We start from the raw sequence: 20,896 nt of genomic DNA, 5'->3' as shown, positions 1-20,896 counted from the left end.
AGGGAGGAAAGTAAAAGGATGGAAAAACATATACCATGAAGACATTAATCAATGGAAGACTGGGGTAGCCATACCTAAATAGACACCAAGGCAGCAAGCTCTACTAGAGATAGAGATTTCATGATAGAAAAGTCTGCCCAACAGGAAGCTATAAGAATTCTATATGTATATGCAGCAAATAGCCACAAAGTGTATTAAGCAAAGTAAGCCCAGCTTATTGATGATCACAAAGGGAATTAACGGATTATAGCTGTTTTGCACCATCAGTGCCTAAGGGCCTGGCACATATTAGGTGCACAGTAAATGACTAAAAATGCCAGTATTACAAACCAGGATGCCCAGTATTTCTACTAATACCCACCCCTGTAGAAATTCGAATGTACATATTACCAGTGCTTAAAATATACACAACACACACACATACAAACACACACAACAACCGAACTAGTACAAGATGGCGCTTACAGGCACGGTGGGCTTTGGACTCAGAAAGGCCTGGGTTCATATCCCAGCTCCTTCGATTACCAGGTATGTGACCTTGGGAGCATAGCCCCTATTAGCCTGTATTTCTTCATCTGTAAATTGAGGAATAATAATACCTCCTTTCAGGTTTTTTCAAGTATGAAACAGAATAATCCATGAAAAGTGCCTGGCATAGTGTCAGGCGCTAAGTAAACACTCAATTAATGGTAGCAATTAATAGTAAGAATCATATGTAAGAAATTTTGAAAATAACCCCAGAATAGCAGTTAAGAAGAGAATAGAAAAAAGAGGGACCAGTTCTAGCATACCTTAGATACCAGAATCTGGCAAGGCTGTTGCAAGAAGGGAAATCTGCCAGCCAATCTCCTTCATGAACTTATAGACAAAAACCCTACACAGAATATTAATAAATTGAATCCAACAACATATAAAAAGATAATATAGCCAAGTGGGGTTTATTCCAAGAATGTACAGTGGGTTTAACATTCAAAAATCAGTGTAGGAATCATCAAGGAGAAAGAATAAGGATGGGGTAAAAAAAAAAAACGGCCCCAAAGGAGCCTTGTGGGAGCTGATTCACCCCCATATCCCCAGCCTCCCACAGGAAACGTCTCTCACATCGCATCAGCCTGACCATGCTGCTGCAGGCTCATACGGGGACCACCTGCCAACACCTTGTTGACTTTGTAAGAATTAAGAGAGACTCAGGAGACCTCCCCAGAAGCTTCCCGGGTGTGTGAGCTCCAGGCTGATCTCCCCCCGACAGTGACCACGATAACCTTCCCTACTTCACAGGCTTGCTCTGAGAGCCAAGGAGCGGCTAGGAACTGAACGGTTCTCTAGGAAAAGCCGTCACCTGGGCACAGCATGCTCACCTGAGGGGCGGGGGCTGGCTCCCCTGCCGTTTGAATGCTCTTTCCAGCCTCTCCTGGGTTGTCCTGGCATTCCCGCCGGGCAAGGAGAACTTCAAGGGCGTCCTGTCGGCCTCTGAGTCCACAGCGGGGCTGTCCTCTGGAGGGTCTCTGCCCCTGCCGCTCCCCCTCTGGGGCAGCCCTTTGCTCGGCAGGTGAGGAGGGCTGCTAGGCGCCGTTCTCCGCTTCTCTGGGATCAGCTCACTGAGCGGGCCCTGGGGGCTCCTGGAGTTGGAGCCGGGGCTGGACGCCAGGCCCTCCTGTGGGGCAGGACAGGCTGGGGTGCGGTGGGAGAGCTCGGGCGCTTTGGGGCTCTCTTCCTCGTGGGGGTGGGTGATGCTGCTCAAGGCGGGGGACCGCCTCAGGGAGCGTTTGCGGAGGGGATCCTGAAAGGGGCAAGGACAAAAGCAGTGAGGAACCGCTTCAAGGGGGGTGGGGAAATACTGGATCCCACATCAAGCATTTGCCCATGCTGTTCCCTCCCCCAGGGAAGTCTTTCCCCATCCCCAACTCCTTCTCTTTAAAATCCTACCTATTCTTTGTGGAGATGCTCAACGGCTACCACCTCTGTAACACTGCCACGGAGCCCCAGCCACAGAACCCAAGAGCATGCCTCAGTCCCTACACAGAGCAGGCTCCAGGAGCAGGTGAAGCTGTAGGCCCTGGGTCAGACCGGGGTGCTAACTCCCACGTCACCACCTCCCAGCTGTGACCCCTGTGAGCTCCCCACCCTCCACTTCCCTCACCTGTGATATACCTCTCCACGATCCACTGTCATTTCTAAATCCCCAAACCTCCAAAAGCAAAAGTTTCTTTTGGAATCCCACAACAAATTCTTTTTAACTGTTATGAGGCTGCTTACAGTCTTTCTGTAAGTGTGAATATTCATATATTTAGTTGCAGAAATGTTAACGTTTTTGCTTATGAGGTGCTACCCCAAACACTACTACAGGTGTTATGTGGTTTGTGGTTTATGCACTGTATTTCTTTTCTGAAAAAAAAAAAAAAAAAGAAATTCGAAATTCCAAAACACACCTGGTCCAAAGGTTTTGGATGAGAGACTGGGGACCTGTAGTCCTGTCTCCCACAAGACTGTGATGAGGATTCAAGGAGAGACCCACAGCAGTCAACAATATTAGCCACAGCTATGCATCTTTTCCCCTGGTGCCTCTTATGTATGGGCTTAACCCCTCCTGCTGGCAGACCAGGAATGGCAGAGGCCATTCTTTGATCATCTCTGTCACCACAGAGCTCCCAGCTCAGTGACCTATACCTAGTAAGCACTCAAGATTTGCTTAGTTTTTGAAATGAAGGAATTCCAAAGGAGTCAACTGAAATGTCCTCACTCACTATCAATGATGAAGTGATTAAATGAAATGTCCTCGCTCACTATCAATGATGAACTGATGAAATGGGAACTCACATTCTTACCAATCGGGGGCGGGGTGGGGAGTGGAGGTGGAAGGGTCAAAAATAGACCTGCTGGGCTTTTCTCAGCATTTCCAGAAATAATCTCAAACCAAATGGTAAAGCCCGTGCTGGAATAGGAACAGCTAATTCCATAGTGTTCTTGCCCAGTGGAAATTACTAGGCACTATAAACCGCCTCCAAAAGCCACCCAGGGCATCCCCCACCACAAAGCAAGGAAAACATGAGTCACCAGCCCAAGGGGACCCAAACTTCCGGCCAAGGGCAGGGAACCCAGTCTCTTACTCATCCTTCATAAGTGCATAAGTGGAACACTACTAGATGATGAAATACCTTGCAAAGCTTGCTCTTTTCTCTTGAGAAACCGATAAGTATGGCCAAGGTACTCAAAGGCCCATAAAACATCTTCCAGAAAACCTGGGGAAATTCTACAGCAACCCGTCCTTTCATGTCCTTCACGGGATCAGATACCCCAGGGGAAAAGCGCACCTCCCAAGACAATCACTAAAAGGAGACGTTTGCCGCAACCTCTTGGCGGGAAAGCAGATCCCAGTCCTCTCCCTCATACTTCAGTTGTGAAGGGGTCTCAACCGCACGGACTTGACAATCAGAACGTCATGGTAGGGCAGGACCCTGGTGTTCCACTGGTTGACTTGTTCTCAAAGTGTGGTCTGCCAACCTCAGGGGTCCCCACTCCCTTTTAGGGAGCTCAAAGCTATTTTCATAGTAATAATATGACATGATTTGCCTTTTTTACTGTGTTGACATTCGTGGTGATTGTGCAAAAGCAGTGGTGGGAAAAGCTGCAGGCCTTCAGCACAAATCAAGGCAGTGGCACCAAGCTTTACTAGTACTCAAGTATTTACCAGAACTTGCAATCAAAATAAATAGCGACATGCTAATTTCACTTAAGAACGTCCATGCTGAAGTATAAAAATTATTAATTTCCTGCAGTCTCACCCATGTGGTACACATCTCTTTAATATTCTGTGCGACAAAACTGGAGGCATATATAAGCCCTCTGCTGGATGCGGAGGATGGCTGCTGTCTCAAGGAAAAGCCCTTGAGCAACCACCTGAATTGTGAGCTGACCTTGCTATGTTTTTGATGGAACAACTCTCAAATGAACTATGGTTATTCAGACTCTGGTACTGGGCAGGCATTTTCTTGAAAATAAATTGGGCCTGTCTCTTCAAGGGAAACAAGTGATGTATTGTCATCAGTGATAAAATATAAGTTGTCAGGTAAAAATTAGAATTTGGGGAAACTTGTAGTATCTGCCACGGTGAGCACAGGGGCCTTTCAATACTTAACAACTTTTCTGGTGAGCTGGGTGGTGATATCAACAAATGTGATGTTTTTTAATGTTTTCTTGTTGTATAATGAAATGTCTCAACATTTGGAAGATCTGCATAACTCAGTAAACCAATATTTTCCAAATGACCAAACATCATGTTACTATACCACGTAGTGGGAAAAAAGTCATTCAAAGCACAAGACAGACCGACAGAAATCAATAGAATACGAAAACTTCGTTGGTAGGGTTTCAGATTCCACATTAAGAAACTACAAGTTGTCTAGTTTGGGTGTAGAATTAAAGAATATCCCTAGTTTTCTGAAAAAACTATTAAAATACTTTTCCCTTTTCCAACTGCATGTCTGTGTGAGGCCAAATTTTCTTCATCTACTTCAACCAAACTACCCGAACACAACAGACTGAATCCAGAAGCAAATATGAGATTTGAAATATCTTCTACTATGCCAGACATTAAAGAGATCTATAAAAATATAAAACAATGCTACTTATCGCAATATTTTTGTTGATTTAGAAAAAATGGGGTTTTTTGTTTAAAAACATATTATTTGTATTAAATATAATGGGTTTACTATTGTTAATGATTTAGTAAGTAAATATTATTTAATTTCTCAGTTTTAATTTCTAATATGGTAAATCTCAGTAGACAAAACCCACACAAGCCAAAGTTCTTTGGGCTCCTCAATAATTTTAAGAGTATAAAGAGATCCTGAGACTACAGCTTGAGAACCACTGATGTGGTCTAAACTCTCAACCAAATAGGAACCCCATCTACAATGTTCCCAGCAGATGGGGTACCTGGCTTCCCCCAACACAACTAGTCTAGTCCCTTCCAAAATGGCCTGTTCTACTGCTGAGGTGGCTCTGACACACAGCTCCTCACACCAGCCTCCACCCACTGGTCCCACTGGTGCTCTCTGGAGCTACCAGGCAAGTCTACATCACTCAATCCAACAAACCGCCAGCAGGCATACACCATGCTCTACACAGAAACATGGCGGAGTCTCTGCTCTTGAGCTTACAGCCTAAGTTCAAAACAGCCAATAGGGTTCATCTCACTCACCACTCCAATCCATCCATTGGCAGTAACTGCCCAAGATGCCCAAGGTGTCTGAAGTCACGTCCAGGCTTGACAGGAAAAAGAGTACCAAGATCAACTAGCAATGTCTGCCACAGGCATGGCGTGGAGTGGCAGGAAGTGGCAGCCACCTATTTGTCACCCTGGGAGTAGACTATTCCTACCTCCATCTTTCATAAAATCTCTTACATTCTGCCCCACCTCCCACAAGCCTTCTCTTCCCAAGATCAAACATTCTCAAATCTTTCCCTTTCCTCCAAACTCTTCACCTTCCTAGTTCCTTTCCTCTAGGCATAGTCCAGTTTACGAATGTTCTGCTTCAAGTACAAGATGCCCAGATGGGACATGATGTCGACGTGTGGTCTGAACCACACAGAGGGGAGCAGACTCTGGTCTCCTTTGATCTGGACACCAAGACCACATGACCGTCTCCAAACCATGAAATCCCAGAGCTCGAAGGAGCCTTGGATACCTGGTCTAACAAACGAGACCACAGCCAAGAGGAATAAAGACCTTGTCCGAAAATTTCACAAGATGCAGGCAGAGGCAGGGAGGGGTCCACTTCTTTCTGGCCTAATTGCAAATGAGTTGGAAGAACCATTGCTGGCATCTACAGCTACAGCCCACAGCTAAACACGCAGCATGTGAGAGCAGAGGTGACCAGCCAGGGACACAGACGACCAACGTTTGGTTTGCTCAAGCTTCCCGATCTGACTGATACTACACTTTGAGTTCTAAGTTTGATTTTCTTTTGTTGCTTTACAAGCTCCTTTTACACTCATTCTCTCACTGGGTTTCTTCCCCACTACAGCCCTTCCTTAAGCCACACTATAAAACAATCATGTTAAATTTTTAGAATTTTTTTTAAAGCAAAACAAATCAAGCAATAAGGATTGGGATTCCTTTTTCCCTTTTAACTATCATGTTTTTAAAAATTAAAAAGATGCTCTCTAGACTCGGACGGGGCTCCCTACCCCACTCCTGAATTGCAAAGATAAAGCTGGGTAGATATGTTCTCAGTAGGCAAAGGAATCTAAAACCATGACAACCACCTCATTGACAAAATGGGTAAACTGAGGGCAGGGAAGGAGAGGAGGTGTGCCCACGGTCCCACAGGGGTTGATGGTAGAACTGGGGAGAAAAAGAGGCAGGAGTTCTTCCCATCCCACCACACAGATCCCCCCCCCCTTCTTTGGCTGTCTTGAAGGGTACTCCCAAATAAACCCAGGCAGCCCTCCAGCCCTACCCGGTGCTCACTGTCCACTCTCATAACAACAGTGAGAGCAACAACCCCACCTGCGGGGAGCTGGCGATGGGCCCGGCCATCATGCCTCGGACAATCAGGCCAGGTTTCGGCCTGACCTTCTCTCCCATCCTCTTCGTATCCAAGGCAGGCTCCGACGACTGAAGCTTTTCCATCTTCTCCCACGCAGGGCCCACAGCAGGGCTTCCACCTGGAACAGTCTGCATGGGCCTACTCTTGTGTGGGGGCCTTTTGGATGACACGAAGTTACCAAGCATATCCCCATCAAGATCATCGTGTCTGCGAAAAAGGGTATTTCCATTAAAACAGGTTCCCCACAAGGAATCGCTAGCGACAATAATAAATTCCACACTCAACAGGCCCTCAGAGCAAGCCCATTCACAAATCTATGGTGATTTCTCACCAGCCAGCGTTTAATCATTAAAGGGAAGGAATAGAAAATACTTTTGCATCAGGGCAAGTCTGGCCTACAAATGGCGACCAGGAAACAAGAAACAAAATCAGAGTTGATGGTCCATGATAGGATCCCTCAAATCCTCAATATAAAGAGCATCCTTGTTTCTTCCAGACCCCAGTGATTAAGGGAACCGGCAGCCCTTCGATACAGTCCTGAGATGTGTGGAGCCAGTCTTACTGCACGCCACGGAGGCCAGTGGGGAGAGACCTGAAGCAAGCTCGGCGCTCCCCCACTGTTAAGGTTCAGTTAGGTCAGGCATGCCAACGGCTTCTTTTCTTGGGTTGTTTGGCACTAAAATAGAGAAAAAGAGTAGGAGAGATAGAAAGAGGGTGTGTGCGAGAGAGAGAGAGAATAAGAGAGCAAGAGAGAACAAAAAAAGGGTGAGAGGCAAAGAGTGAGAAAGAATAACAAGGAAGAGACAGAGCAAGGACCCAAGTCAAGAGGAATCTCCCCTGGGAGCACTCAGGGCCCAGCACTCCTCTGACACAGCCTGGGATGCTTCCTACCACTGGACTCTGGCATGAAGGGGCAGTGACACCTTCCCTGTGCCAAGCTGCTTACCAAGCACTGGGTCACTCATGAGAAAGCAGTCGTGCGTGCTATGGCTGGGCATGTCAAGCAGAGGAAGGGTCTGGAACCAGCCTGGGGAAATCCAGAAGGACTCCCAGAGAAGGCAGCACCTGAGTCTGGAAGAATGAGTAGGCAAGAGATGACCGGGAAAAGGCCCAGGCACCAGAAAGGAGGCCCTTGAAAGCAGGACACGCCCAGGTGAGCCATGGCAGCTGATCGTGGAAAGGGCTTTGCAAGTTATCCTAAGGAGTTAGGATTTTATCCTGGAAGCTATGGGGAGTTTCTGAAGGCCTTTCAGCAGGGGAGCAGCACGGCCAGAGTTTTTTGGAGGAAAGCTCACACCCTCTTAGGTCAAAGGTGGATTTGAGGAGAAGACCACTAGAGGCCTGGAGCCCAGGGAAGAGCTGGGGGAGTCAGCAAGGGAAGGAAGTGAGGGCGTGAACTGAGGCTGGTGCTATCAGGGCAGAGAGAATGGCAGAGTCTAGCGTCATTCAGGACTCACAGATGCAAAAATGATAGACAAGGAGGAGTCAAGGATAACACCCAAGTTTGCAGCTTGGGCTATTGGGTATAACTGAGGAGCCTCAACTACTGTATTGCTGGTTTTTTATCATTTCAGAAATATTTAATCTCCCAGCCAGGCAGTAAGCACCTTTGAAGGAGGGACCTCCTTGCCTTTCACATTTTGAGCCTTGAATTAATTCTTTTAGTGCTCCCCGTCTTTTGGCAGCTTGACACCCAGACCCTAAGCTTTGCTTATCCTCAGAAAAGGAAATGCTTTTCAACAGAGCTGGAAGAATATCCATTCCCAGAAAGTTAGACTCACTATTAGCTACTGCATGCAGTGTGTTAAGGTTGTAATTTAACCTGTTTTCCAAGTAACAGAGGTTCCATCAAGAATGCCAAGTCATTCTCTTCCTGGGAGTTCTAAAAGGCCTTATTTTTCAGATTTCTCCATCTCTATAGTGTTTCATTGCCTTTTAGAATGCTATACTCCTGGTTTTTATGTTTTTTTGTGTATTTTTAAAGATTGTCACATAATGGTGGGAACAGTAAGACAACGTTTTGTTTTTTTTTAAAGATTGGCACCTGAGCTAACATCTGCTGCCAATCTTCTTTTTTTCCTTCTTCTTCTTCGTCTTCTCCCAAAAGCCCCCCAGTACATAGTTGTATATTCTAGTTGTAGGTCCTTCTGGTTGTGCTATGTGGGACGATGCGTCAGCATGGCTTGATGAGCAGTGTTAGGTCCATGCCCATGCTCTGAACCAGTGAAACCCTGAGCCACCAAAGTGGTGTGTGCGAACTTAACCACTCAGCCACAGGGCCAGCCCCAGAAGGATTTTCTTTTTTCTTTTTTTCTTTCTTTCTTTTTTTTTTTTTTTTTGGTGAGGAAGATTGGCCCTGAGCTAACATCTGTTGCTAATCCTCCTCCTTTTATTTTCCTCCCCATAGCCCCAGTACATAGTTGTATATCCTAGTTGTAAGTCCTTCTAGTTCTTCTATGTGGGATGCTGCCACAACATGGCTTGATGAGGGTGTGTAGGTCCACACCCAGAATCCAAACCAGTGAACCCTGGGCCACTGAAGCAGAGCCCTGTTTTTAATAAAATGGAAACAAAGCAAGCTCCTGAACCTTACAAATCATGGAATTTAAATTAAACATTTTGAATCATAAGCACCCTCCACCAAAGAGGGGTCCATTCCCATGCCTCTAGAGAAAAATTACAGTGCTCCACAACAGGGATTTTGGAAGCAGAGAATGTGGGAGGCTGAATAATGGTCTCCCAAAGATGTCCGTGTCCCAACCCCTGGAACCTGTGAATATGTCACCTTACACAGCAAAAGAAACTTTGCAGACGTGATTAAGTTAAGGATCTTGAGATGAGGAGATTATTCTGGGTTATCCGAGTGGGCCCAATGCAGTCACAAGAGTCCCCGTTAGAGGGAGACAGGAGGATCAGAGTCAGTGGTAGGAGATGTGATGACAGAAGCAGAGGTTGTACTGATGAGCTCTGAAGATGGAGGAAGCAGCCACGAGCCAAGGGATGCAGGTGACCTCTAGAAGCCGAAAAAAGAAAGGAAACAGATTCTCCTCTCAAAGCCTCTAGAAGGAACCAGCCCTACTGAAACCTTACCATTAGCCCAGTGAGACCAATTTTGGACATCTGACCTCTAGAAGTGTAAGATAATAAATTGGTGTTGCTAGAAGACACTGTGATGGTTATATTTTATATGTCAACTTAGCTAAGCTGTGGTGCCCCAATGTTTGGTCAAACACTAGTCTAGATGTTGCCGTGAAGGTATTTTTTTAGATGTGATTAACATCTATAATCAATTGACTTTAAGTAAAGGAAATTACCGTAGAAAATATGGGTGGGCCTCATTCAATCAGTTGAAGGCCTTAAGAGCAAAAACTGAGGTTTCCCAGAGAAGAAGGAATTCTGCCTCAATACGGTAACACAGAAATCTTGCCCTACAGATTGCAGGCTTGCCAGCCCCCACAACTGTGTGAGCCAATTCCTTAAAAAAAAAATCTCTTTATTTATATATATAACATTTATACATATATATGTATATATATTAATACATATATACACATACACATATATCCTATTGTTTCCTATTGGTTCTGTTTCTCTGGAGAACTCTGACTGTTACAGCCACTGAGCTTATAGTACCTTGTTACAGCAGCAATAGGAATCTAATCCACAGTATAAATGGGAAGAGATACCTGGCTTTGCTTGTTTCTGACAACGAAGTTCTCCATCCTGCATCTTCATCTGCAAGGTCATATATATTCACCAGCGTGGTCTCTGAGCATCTCAATGGCAATCTGTTATTTTTCTTTGGAATCGAGAGTGCAGGTATTGCTGTTTCTTGAGTGAAATTGATGGCAGTATTTCCAAAGTGATCCAGAAAGTATCTGGTAATGAGTTCAAGGTTTGTCTTTAGAGGATTTTCCTTTGCCTATCATTGCGGAAAAAAAAATCATTAATTGTACATACAGCTTCAGGGGAAGAGTGGAAAAGACAGCTATTCCGATTCTTTCACAAAAGTTTATCAACTTCTCACTCCTTCATACAGTCTTTCAGCAAACGTTCACTGACTGCCTATTCTATGTCAGGTACTGTGTTAGGTAGCAACACAGAGATGAAGATAAAATTTGTACCTGAAAAGACCTAGGATGCAATGCATGAGTCAGGCGATTCCATGAACATTTGTAATAAAATGTGATATGAATAGAGAGATACCCAAACAAATTTCTTCTTGTTTTTTTTCTCCTAGGAACAACTTTATAAAATGCATATCCTTTCCTTAAAAAACAATTATGCTGTTAGGGATCACTAACTCTACAAGTTTACAAATATTTGGGACCTGAGCATTTTCTTAGTTTGTGCACTCTGCATTTAACACCGGATATGAAAGATTACAGAGACAATGCAGCTGAAGGTTACTGCAGAGAACACAGACAGGCAGTCAGGACTGACTCAGTTTATACCCCAACCTTAAAAAAAAAATAATACAGATAAAATGAAACTTTTCAGTGGTAGGTTTTGGAAATAAATGACACCAGTATTTCCCAACCCTGACGGCACTAAATGTTACCTTTGGTGATTTTTTTAAAATACAGATTCCCAGGCTCCATTAAGTATACCTTAGATAAACTCAGATAACGACTGCCTGATAAATCTGTTGAATTTGGTCATAAGCCACGTGGCTGTGGGTCTTGGTCCCAGAGTTCTGCCGTGTAGATCAGGGGAATAGAAAGGGACAAGGACTGGATGCACCCGAGGGTCCCCTCTGTGCCAGGCCGTCTGTCAAGTGCTTTTCCACTCTGATCACAAACTCACCAAATGCCCGCATCTGCTCACAGTTCCAAAGGGCCTGGGTGTTCCTGGGCAAGTGGAGTGGGGACTGACACGGTCACATGTTAGTCAAAATCAGAGGACAGATTTATCTTATTTTTCTAGCACGGGACCAAAAAACTGTCTTGTCTGAGTCTAAGTGAAATTTACAAGGAAGACAGTTGGGGGGAAGATGTTATATAATTTATTTCCACCTTCTTGTTTTTCCTTTTAATAAAGAGATTTAGGGCCCAGGATTACCTGAATTATACTTTGTGGCTTTTCACATCACTTTGCTCATAATAGAAACAGCCTTTATTTGAATCTAGATACATTTTTCAAAACCTCAATTTCACATAGACATTTTTATCTATCATATACCTAATAGGGAAAAACAAGTTACTGGAATTAACGTTAAATTGCAGGGCTTTCCTAGCATCACGCTAGCTTTGGGCTGAGCGAATGTCAAAATCATTATGCAACAGATAAATTAATAAGGATATTTTTCTGTAAAATATAAGCTCTAATTCATTGTATAACATCTAATAACAACTGCGTAAATCAAATCATCAGGGCACTTATCAAGATCTAAGGAAAATATTTTAAGTATCTTAAGATAACAGTTACCTTAGGGAGACGACATTAGGAAGAAATTTGAAAAAATAGTGAAGAAATAAAAAGAACTTGAATGGCAAAGATACTTATGGGAAATTGGGTAAAGATGCATCTACATAAAAATGCTACAGTACCAGAATGGTTAACTGAATTTCCTGGTTAACTCTCTCACTCTTCACAGAAAAATCTTTCTAAAATGTACACACCATGGGCCTGCCTGGTGGCAGAGTAGTTAAATTCGTGTGCTCCATTTCAATGGCCCCAGGTTGGCCAGTTCTCAGGTGTGAACCTATGCACCACTTATCAAGCCATGCTGTTGCAGGCATCCCACATATAAAGCAGAGGAAGAAGGGCATGGATGTTCGTTCAGGGCCACTCTTCTTCAGCAAACAAAAAAAAAAAAAAGGAGGAAGATTGGCAGTGGATGTTAGCTCAGGGCTAATCTTCCTCAAAAAAATAAATAAATAAAATGTACACACCACTCTCCTGCCTTAAAGTGCAGCAGATGGAGGTTTTGGAAATATCTGCTGCCTGGGTCAACAGTCCTCTTTCTGAAGGACTTCAACTAGAGCGTACAGGAGATGGAGGGGCCCCAGTGTCACCCCAGGACCCAGAGGACGAAGGTCATCTATTTGAAGTCTTTACTGAGCCTGTGATAGGCCTTTCCCTGGCTGCCATTTGTGATAAATGCCAAAATACATGATCATTAGGTTCTTTCCAACTCTGACACTATATCCTACCACAAGGCACACCTGCGGGAGAGCCCATTCTTACATCAAATTAGAAGATTCTGTCTTTTCAACAGAAAGAGCAATTAAGTCAGAATGGCAGCTTCACTCATTCACATATTCCACAAATACACATTGACTATTTACTCTCATCAGGCAACGTGTTAAGTATGGGGATACAACAGTGAACAAAAGAGACCATCTCTGGCCCTTGCAGCATCCAAGATGCGAATTAAACAACCACACAAACATTCTATTGTCAGCCTGATGAGCACGACAAAGGATGCCATGAAGGGCGGGGTGGGATGGGGGGGGGCGGTCAGGGAAGCACCCCCACCACCAAGGGGGTGCCGTTCCATTTGCTATCTCAGCTCCAACGCACCCCGGTTAGCTGAAAGCGAGCCCCGCTTCTGCCTGAATTAGATGTCACAGTAGACTTAAGAATAAGGTATTACTCAGAACTGAAGAAGGAAAGTCTTGCGCAGGCAGGGGATGGAAAGTTTTAGTATAACTCAAGACTATATCCTTAAGTACAGTCTTACTAAAAATAGCCTCACGGAGGAGGAGGGAGCACAGGGAGTAACCGCTACAGGCTCGGGTTCAAAAGGAGCCTCAGAGCTGCGCACGCGCAAGACGTGGGTGGGACGGCCCCAGAAACCTGACACACGCGCGGGATCTGTCAGCACCCGGCCCGGTCTGATTCTCCAGACCTCCTGCCACCTGTCTCTGATGGCTTGGCAGGCCCCGTGAGTGCTCTGACTTTGCCAAACTCGGTTCCAGAACTTCACGCCACACCTCAAAGCACTTACTTTGTTCTCCTTGTAGAGAAATTCAAGATGCAAAACCTTGCGGAGGTCGTTTCTGCTGTTTATGCTGAGATCAGAGCGCGGGCGTTCCTGGTCCATGATCACACACGTCTTCTTTAAGCCCTGAGGGAAGAAATCTGGATCACTATTTACCATTTTAAATCAAAACCTTCCTTTCTCCGACACAGTATAAACAAAGACTGTTGACGTTCTTCGTGGTCATATTCTTATCCTGCCCTCCTGACAAGGATAAGGCAAAGACCAAACACTGACTCAAGGACTTATTTTTATATAACCTTTAGGCTTGACAGCATCTTCACGATTATCACCATGAATCTTACAACGACCCCGTGGGCTGAGCTAAGGAAGGCTGGAGTGGTCAGGCCATTGTATAGATGAGGAAAATGAAATTCAGGTGACTGACTAACCCAAGGCTGACCCAGGAGCCCTGGGTTTGGCCTTAGATTTGGGGCTATACAATATGAAGATTTAAAAATAAACAAAAACAAAAGGCCAATATTCATTCCCTTCTTTTCTCAGATGGGGAGCCAGGGTTGATCTACCCAAGATAACAACACAGTGGAATCACATGGCGGGGGGTTCTGACCATCCCAGCCTGTGAGTCCATGATGTCGTGACCCAGGCCCACCAGAAGCAATTGGTAAATGCTGCTGAACCCCCAGTAAAACCGCTTTCCACCATTCAGCCCTGAACTCCCAGAAGACCCGGCTAAGACACACTCTGGCAATGGGAAGTGCTGGTCCCGATACGAGCCTGGCTTCTTCATTTGAAAAACAACCACAGCTGCTGTGGCCTGCACAGAGGGCTCAGCTGCTGCTAAGGGAGCCCCTGGCTCTTGATGGATCCAGACCCCAGTGCTAGACAGGCCTCAACTTCTCCCCTCGCCTTTGTGTGTGGGCTCTCACTGCTTGGAAAACAAGACAAAACCTGCTGCCTGCCATGAATTGAGGCAAGAGGAATGTGAAACAAGACGTATGAATACAGCCTTGAACTGAAGAGAATAAAAAGGAAGTCTTAGAGATGGGGGAACAGAAAGCAATGGATATATACGTTGGGGAAAAAGTAGGGATGTGCTTGGGTGCATTAGGGAGAGTCACCTGGAAGGAGAGGTGGGACTCAAGAGGTACCTACAATTCATCTGGGCTTAACCATGTCTTCCCCAATCAAAGTGATGTGGAAACCTCTATAATGAGGGTCCCTCTCTGCTGGATAACTCCTTACATTTGTGAACAGTTCAGATCAGCAAGTCTTGGTACATGTAAGAAACTCTCCAGGACTGTAGTGCACACTGGCATCTGAAAACCACTGGGGTAGTGGATGAGGACGCCCTCGAGAATCAGCCGGTCCTTGGTCCCATCCAGCCCACTTAATCTTCATTCACTCAACAAACCTCCGTCATGCACCTACTGTGTGCCAGGCTCTGTTCTAGATGCAGGAGATACAGAAGGAATAAGACCAAACACTGCCCCTCCCCCCCCACCACCGCCACCCTGTCATGGAACTGACATTCTGTTGGGGAAGTCAACCATAGACAAAGGGTTGAACGTACAGTAGGGCGGCTTCTAACATGCCCCACTGGAGACAGGGAGAGCAGAGATGAAGATGAAGGACTCTATGTTAGACAGTCAGCTACTTACTGAGCATCATCCACATGCTCACTCCTATCTTCCGGTTTCCCCCATCTGTGAAAGGGAACGAACTGCTAATCTACTAGTTCAGCTGCTAGAGGCAGAGGAGTGAACAGATCCAAGTCCTGGCCCTCAGGGAGCTTACATTCTATCAGGGGAAAGCCAACAAGAATATACTATGGGGAAAAAATACAGCAGACTCAGGAGACAGAGAGGTGGGGGGGTGGGGGCAGGGAAGGGGGATTATTTTATAAAAGGTGGTCAGGAAAGGCTTCATGATTCGCTGACATTAGAGCAGAGATGTGAGGGAAGTAAGGAAGCAGGCCGTGCAGACACTTGGAGGAAGAGCGTTCTAGGCTAGGAACAGCAAGGGCAAAGGCCCTGTGGCAGTCACAGGAGGCCAGTGCAGCTAGAGCCACGTGACCAGGGGAAAGTGGTAGGAGATGAAGTCAGAGACGTTACCCAGAGCCTGCTAAGGAAAGACCTTGTCGGTTTTTGTGAAATGGGGGCGCTACTGGAGGATCTGAAAAGAGGAGCATCCTGGACTGACTTATATTTGGACAGGATCACCTAGCTGCTAGGTCAGGAACAGATTGTTGAAGGCAGGGGATTAAAGAGAAACCAGTTAGGAGGCTAGCAAACCATTCACATGAAAGATGGCGGTGGCTTGGACTAGGGTGGTTGCAGCAGAAGTGGAAAGAGGGGGCGACATTCTCTATGTGTTCCGACGGTAAAGCCAACAGATTTACAGATGGACTGGGTGTGAGGTGCACAAGAAGAAAAAGAGGCAGAAATGATTCCAGAGGTTTTGGCCCAAGCAACCAGAAGGATGGTGATACTACTTAATGAAGTGGGGAAAACTGTGGGAGGTAGAGGAAATCAGGAATTGAACTCAGGATGTGTTGAGTTGAGACGTTTTTAGATATCCAAGTGGAAATGTAAAACAGGCAGTTGGAAAGGATGTTAGAGTTCAAGGAGAGGTCTTGGCTGGGGAGAGACAATTGGGAATTGTCAGCAGATCGATGGGACTAGAATCCACAAGACTGGGGGCGGTGCCTGGAAAATGAATGGAAAAGAGGAGAGAAGAGGGCCATAGACCGAGTCTTTGAGCCCACCAGCATGCACAGCTCAGGGAAATGAGGGGGACCAGAAAAGAACCTGAGAAGGAGTGACTAGGGAGGTATAGGAGGAAAGCCCAGAGGAGGTGGCCTCCAGAAGCCAAGCAGAATGAGTTTCCAGGAAGAAGGATGTAATTAGCTGTGCCAAACACAATTGTTAGATCATGAAGTATGAGGACTGAAAATTAAAGGTCATTGACAAATGTGACAAAGAGTCTTTTCCAGGGGTTGGTGGGGACAAAAGCCTGATTAAAGTGGGTTTAAGAAAGTATGGAGAAGAATTAGAATCAGAGCATGCATAACTTTTTCATGAGCCTTTGCCATAAAAAGGAGAAGCAAATGGACTAGTAGCTGGAGGGGCTTGGGGGCCAAGACGGGATTCACAGGAGCCCGTCTATATGTTGACAGGAAAAATCCAGTAGAGAAGACAAAATGGATGATGCACTAGAGAGAGATGATGATAACTGCAGCCGTGTCCCTGAGCACGCAGGGGGACAGGCACCCAGGGAGGGGTGGCCTTACCCAGGAGCCTAGAGAATTCACCATGAGGACAGGAGGGACGGCGAGGTGAGTGGTTCGGGCCCAGGAAGGTTACGTGTGGTGGTGGGAGCCTGCGGGAGTTTTCTCATGACTGCTTCTACGTTCTCAGTGACATCAGACGGGGAAGGAGCTTTGCGGTTTGAGGAGAGAGAAGGTGTGAAATGGTCATCCACAATCAGGGAGTCAACGGGCTGGAGAGGTCTCACCAGGTGGGCAGGCATCCCTGAGGCATCACAGGGTGAGTAGCCATGAATTCAGGGCGGTCAACATGGTGGTGCGTTTTTCTCCAGCTCCATTCAGCTCTGCGGTGCAGGCACGGAGTGGGCCCAGCCGACTTTTCAACATTGGGGGAGTATGATGAAGGGAGAGAAGGACAAGGGAGTCAAACATGTTGCTGAGGGTGTGATTATAGTGACGGGTAGGTAAGAAGTGGCGGGAGGTCAGGATAGGGCTGAGGGACTGTGAAAAGGTGACAGGGACGATGGAATGGAGATGTGAGTGAGGTTGAAGAATAGTTTATGTGGGCTACTAAGGGAGGTGAGGTGGAAATGAGGACAGTGGGATGCTTGGACCTAAAATTATGGAAAGGGTGCAGTATTGGTAATGATAAGCCTAGGTCAGGACTACGGGAAAGGGTGGTGGAGGTAGGAGAGGGCCCACGGACCTGGGATGCTGGGGTACCAGGAGAGGCCCCTTGGTGGACCCTGACACCACCAAGAAACTGTACGACTCTCCCTGAGGGGAGATCACACTTGGTGAGTTCACGGAGGCCAATGCAGCTGAGTACGAGACAGGGTCAAGGGTGGAGAAGGCAGTAGTGGAAGATGAGGTCCAAGGGGGAGCCGGGAGCCAGGTCACAGAGAGCTTGCAGGCCCTGGAAGGCCTTCCCTTCGAATTTATTCCCACTGGAATAGGAAGCCCATGGAGGGTTTTGAGCTGAGCAGTGACATGATCTGACCTGCTCACCCTAGGCAAGTTTATTCGCCTCCTCGTCTCATAATTCATAGTCTTACGTGCGAGGGCATCATTATACCTGCCTTTCAGGACTGACGTGAGGATCTGGGGAGAAAACGAATAGGCACCTAGAAGGTACCCGTGCCATCATGGGAACTCTCTTGGTTATAGCTGCTGGGTGCCTACCTTGTGCCAAGTCCTGAGGGGAGGACATGGTCTCTGCCCCACAGCAGAAGGCGATGAGAAAAGCAGTTGACCTGGGCTGCAGTCCCAGCTCTCCATGACTTTCTGAGTGACTATGGACCACTCCTTTCTCCTCTGGGCCTTTGTGTGCCCAGATAAAAATCACGAGGGAAAGGAGGCCAGGCAAACCAGACGACTGCCAGGGTCCCACCCAGGTCAGGTGTCGGCTCTGTGGACCCGTCTAGTAGGTAACAGGCAAATGTATCAACTATAACATGAGCATCAGTGAGCAAACCCCAGGCAGGATGGGTCAGTCATCCTAACTGGAGTCATCTGAGAAGACCTCCTGAAGAACGTGGGACTTGAGGGGACCACGGTGGAACAAGGAAAAGCATGTGGGAGAAGCTGGAAATGAGATTGGGAGGGTAAGCCGGGCTCAAGCTAGAGGGCAGCCTTGGACATCAGGCGATGACTTCAGATTTCGTTTGTACTCAGGCAAGGAAAGGCATGAGGGAAACTCTCCGAGGGGTTTGCTTGGTGGCCCAGTCTTAAAAGAATGATGGCAGTGGTCAGCCTCATGGGTGTGTCACTGACATGCAACTGCAGCCAGGACTTGGTGATGAAAGGTCAATTTGCCATAGACACAGAGCAGATACAATGAAGCCACATGTATTTTTTTTTAATTTAAATAAAAACACATTTTTAAAAAGCAAAGAAGGACACTTTCAAAACAGGTGCACATCAGAGATGGGGGAGAAGCCATGCAGCAGATACAATGCTTGGGAGCTGCCCACATATTACTATTAACCCTCATTATAAATCTGCAAAGGGTAGGTCTTCTTATTCCTGTTGTACAGGGAGGGGAATCGAGGCAGGAGTAACATAAGTTCACACTGCTAACTAGTAGCAGATATTTGAACTCCTCCATCTGATTCCAAAGCCCTTCTCTTTTCCTCGATTCAAACAATTGTTTGTTTGTATGTTTTAATCCCAGACAAGTGCCCACCGCCCCATCCAACATGACACCAAACACAACACACAGCATGTGGCCAGCCCTCAGTCACTGTGTGTAGAATGAGTAATGGGTGCTCCCCCCACACCCGCGTTCCCCTTGACCCCCATCGACTTATTTCCCACCGTGTCCTCGTGTCCTGTCTCCACCGTAAGGGCAGAGGAGAGCTGAGGACGTCACGACTCGGACTACTTCGGAAACTCTGCTGGGACAAGACGGTAGGAGAACTTAAAACCAGAAACAACTGAACTTCCCACTGTTGATGGACACGACCAAGGGGTTGAACCGTCAAGAACTTCTTTAAGACTTTTAGCTTCCCTCTTGGGGCAAGTGGGGGAAGTTCTTTCCCAGTGGGGTGTAAGTCTCGGGATTGGTTATGTGGACGGGCGGCCAGGCTGGCCAAAGGCCTGCCCGCTGGGCTGCTGGGGCCTCAAGAACGCAGCTGCGCTTTAGAGAAAACGGGAGGGGGAAACCCCCAACCACTCCGCCGTCAGCCCGCCGCCCGCCACCCGGGCGGCGAGATGCCAGAGGCTGGCGGCGGTCCGCGATCCCGCCCTGCTTTGCGGGAAGTGCGCGGTGACAGAAATGGCTCCTGGGAAATGTAGTTTCCCCAGGCCCGGGAAAGTGGCGCTTTTGTCGGGCATCACTGGGCCAGGCAGCAGGCAGGGGAAGATCTCCCTCCTCGAAGGTGCAGCGGTTGCAGGGGAACCCCCAGACTGCCTCCCCCCCACGCCAAATTAGAGCAACTACCCAGAACTGTGGAGGGCGGCGCGACGTACCTTTCTGCTGAGGAACTCCCTGACCAGGGAGGCGGCCACCTCCTCCACGAAGAGGCTGTCCATGCTGCCGGTTCTGCCCACGAGGCCGCAGCCAGCGCAGCCCCAGGCCCCCGGGTCCGTTGGGGCCAGTATGGCCGCGTTGCCGTGGCGACGGTGTCATCAGAGCCGGCGAGAACTCCTCCTCTTCCCTGGGAGCCGGCGGCTGGGCCGGGAAGGTGGGAGGGAAGGGGAGGAGCGTCCTCAAACTCGCTTCTGGGAGCGGGAGGCAGAACTAGTAAGTCTAAGCCCCGTGTAGCCCAGCGGCCGAGCCGTGGTCCTGGCTCTGGTCCTGTCCATCTGGGTGGCCTGGAACAAGTCACTGCCCCAATCTGAGTACCCATTTCCCAAGATGTGAAATGGGGAGGGGGCCTGCCTCCTTATTCCTGGAGGAGGAAACCCACGTGAAGTGGCCCCTAGAGGTCGACTTGCAGCACCGCAGCCCGCTCCTGGGCTCCCTGAGGCCCGCTGAGCTTGGCTGGCCTGGGGCAGGGAGGCCCAGGACTCTGCTTACTTGGCGCCGAACTTCAAGGACAAGTCCCTCCCGGCCTTGGTGCCTGCTTTCCCACGAGGAGACTGCCAGTTATTGAGCATCGGGCATTTTACACACATTATTACATCTCTAACCTCAAAACTTCCAAGCAAAGTGGTTACTATTGTCCAATTCTTTAAAACAAGACAGAGATTCAGGAAGGTTAAAATTGTGCTGAAGGCCACACAGTTAGGAATTGGCAAAGCTGGGGCTCCAGCCAAGCCCATGTCTTTGCCCTGTACCAGCTCCCCCAAACTCGGTCACTTAGGTACCATCTTCAGTCTCAGCCCCATCTGCACAGCACCTAGTGTGTTAGTTTGCTAGGGCTGCCATACAAAGTACCATAGACAGGGTAGCTTAAACAACAGAAATGTACGTTCTCACAACTCTGGAGGTTAGAAGTACAAGATCAAGATGTTGGCAGGTTTGGCATCTTCTGAGGCCTCTCTCCTTGGCTTGGAGATGGCTGTCTTCTCCCTGTGTGTCCACGTGATTTTCCCTCTGTATATATCTGCATCATCTCTTTTTCTTACAAGGATACTAATCATATTGGATTAGGGCCCACCCTAATGAAACCATTTTAACTTAATTAC

At 47.3% G+C, this 20,896-nt stretch overlaps 1 protein-coding gene across 4 annotated transcripts in view; it reads right to left on the bottom strand.

Moving 5' to 3' along the window:
* MINDY4 (MINDY lysine 48 deubiquitinase 4) overlaps positions 1 to 19,948 on the bottom strand; it is a 129,832-nt gene extending 109,884 nt beyond the window's left edge. For 2 of the 4 annotated variants that reach the window (XR_011503769.1, XM_014841063.3), the window contains exons 1-5: positions 19,736 to 19,948; positions 13,504 to 13,623; positions 10,238 to 10,473; positions 6,512 to 6,758; positions 1,359 to 1,780 (exon numbers count right to left, since the gene is read on the bottom strand). Coding sequence is in view for 3 of the 4 variants with exons in the window: in XM_014841063.3 (XP_014696549.1) it covers positions 1,359 to 1,780; positions 6,512 to 6,758; positions 10,238 to 10,473; positions 13,504 to 13,623; positions 19,736 to 19,798 (1,088 nt within the window). In the remaining variant the exon portion in view is untranslated. Of the gene's footprint in view, positions 1 to 1,358; positions 1,781 to 6,511; positions 6,759 to 10,237; positions 10,474 to 13,503; positions 13,624 to 17,013; positions 17,152 to 19,081; positions 19,159 to 19,735 lie in introns of those variants that run through there. The other 2 variants (XM_070511462.1, XM_070511460.1) reach the window with 2 other exon arrangements.
* Between the last annotated feature and the right edge of the window lie 948 nt (positions 19,949 to 20,896).

This window comes from Equus asinus, chromosome 1 (assembly GCF_041296235.1).
Source record: "Equus asinus isolate D_3611 breed Donkey chromosome 1, EquAss-T2T_v2, whole genome shotgun sequence".
NCBI classification, from domain to species: domain Eukaryota; kingdom Metazoa; phylum Chordata; class Mammalia; order Perissodactyla; family Equidae; genus Equus; species Equus asinus.
The sequence above is the reverse complement of the archived record's forward strand: the minus strand, read 5'-3'. Positions and strand labels throughout refer to the sequence as shown.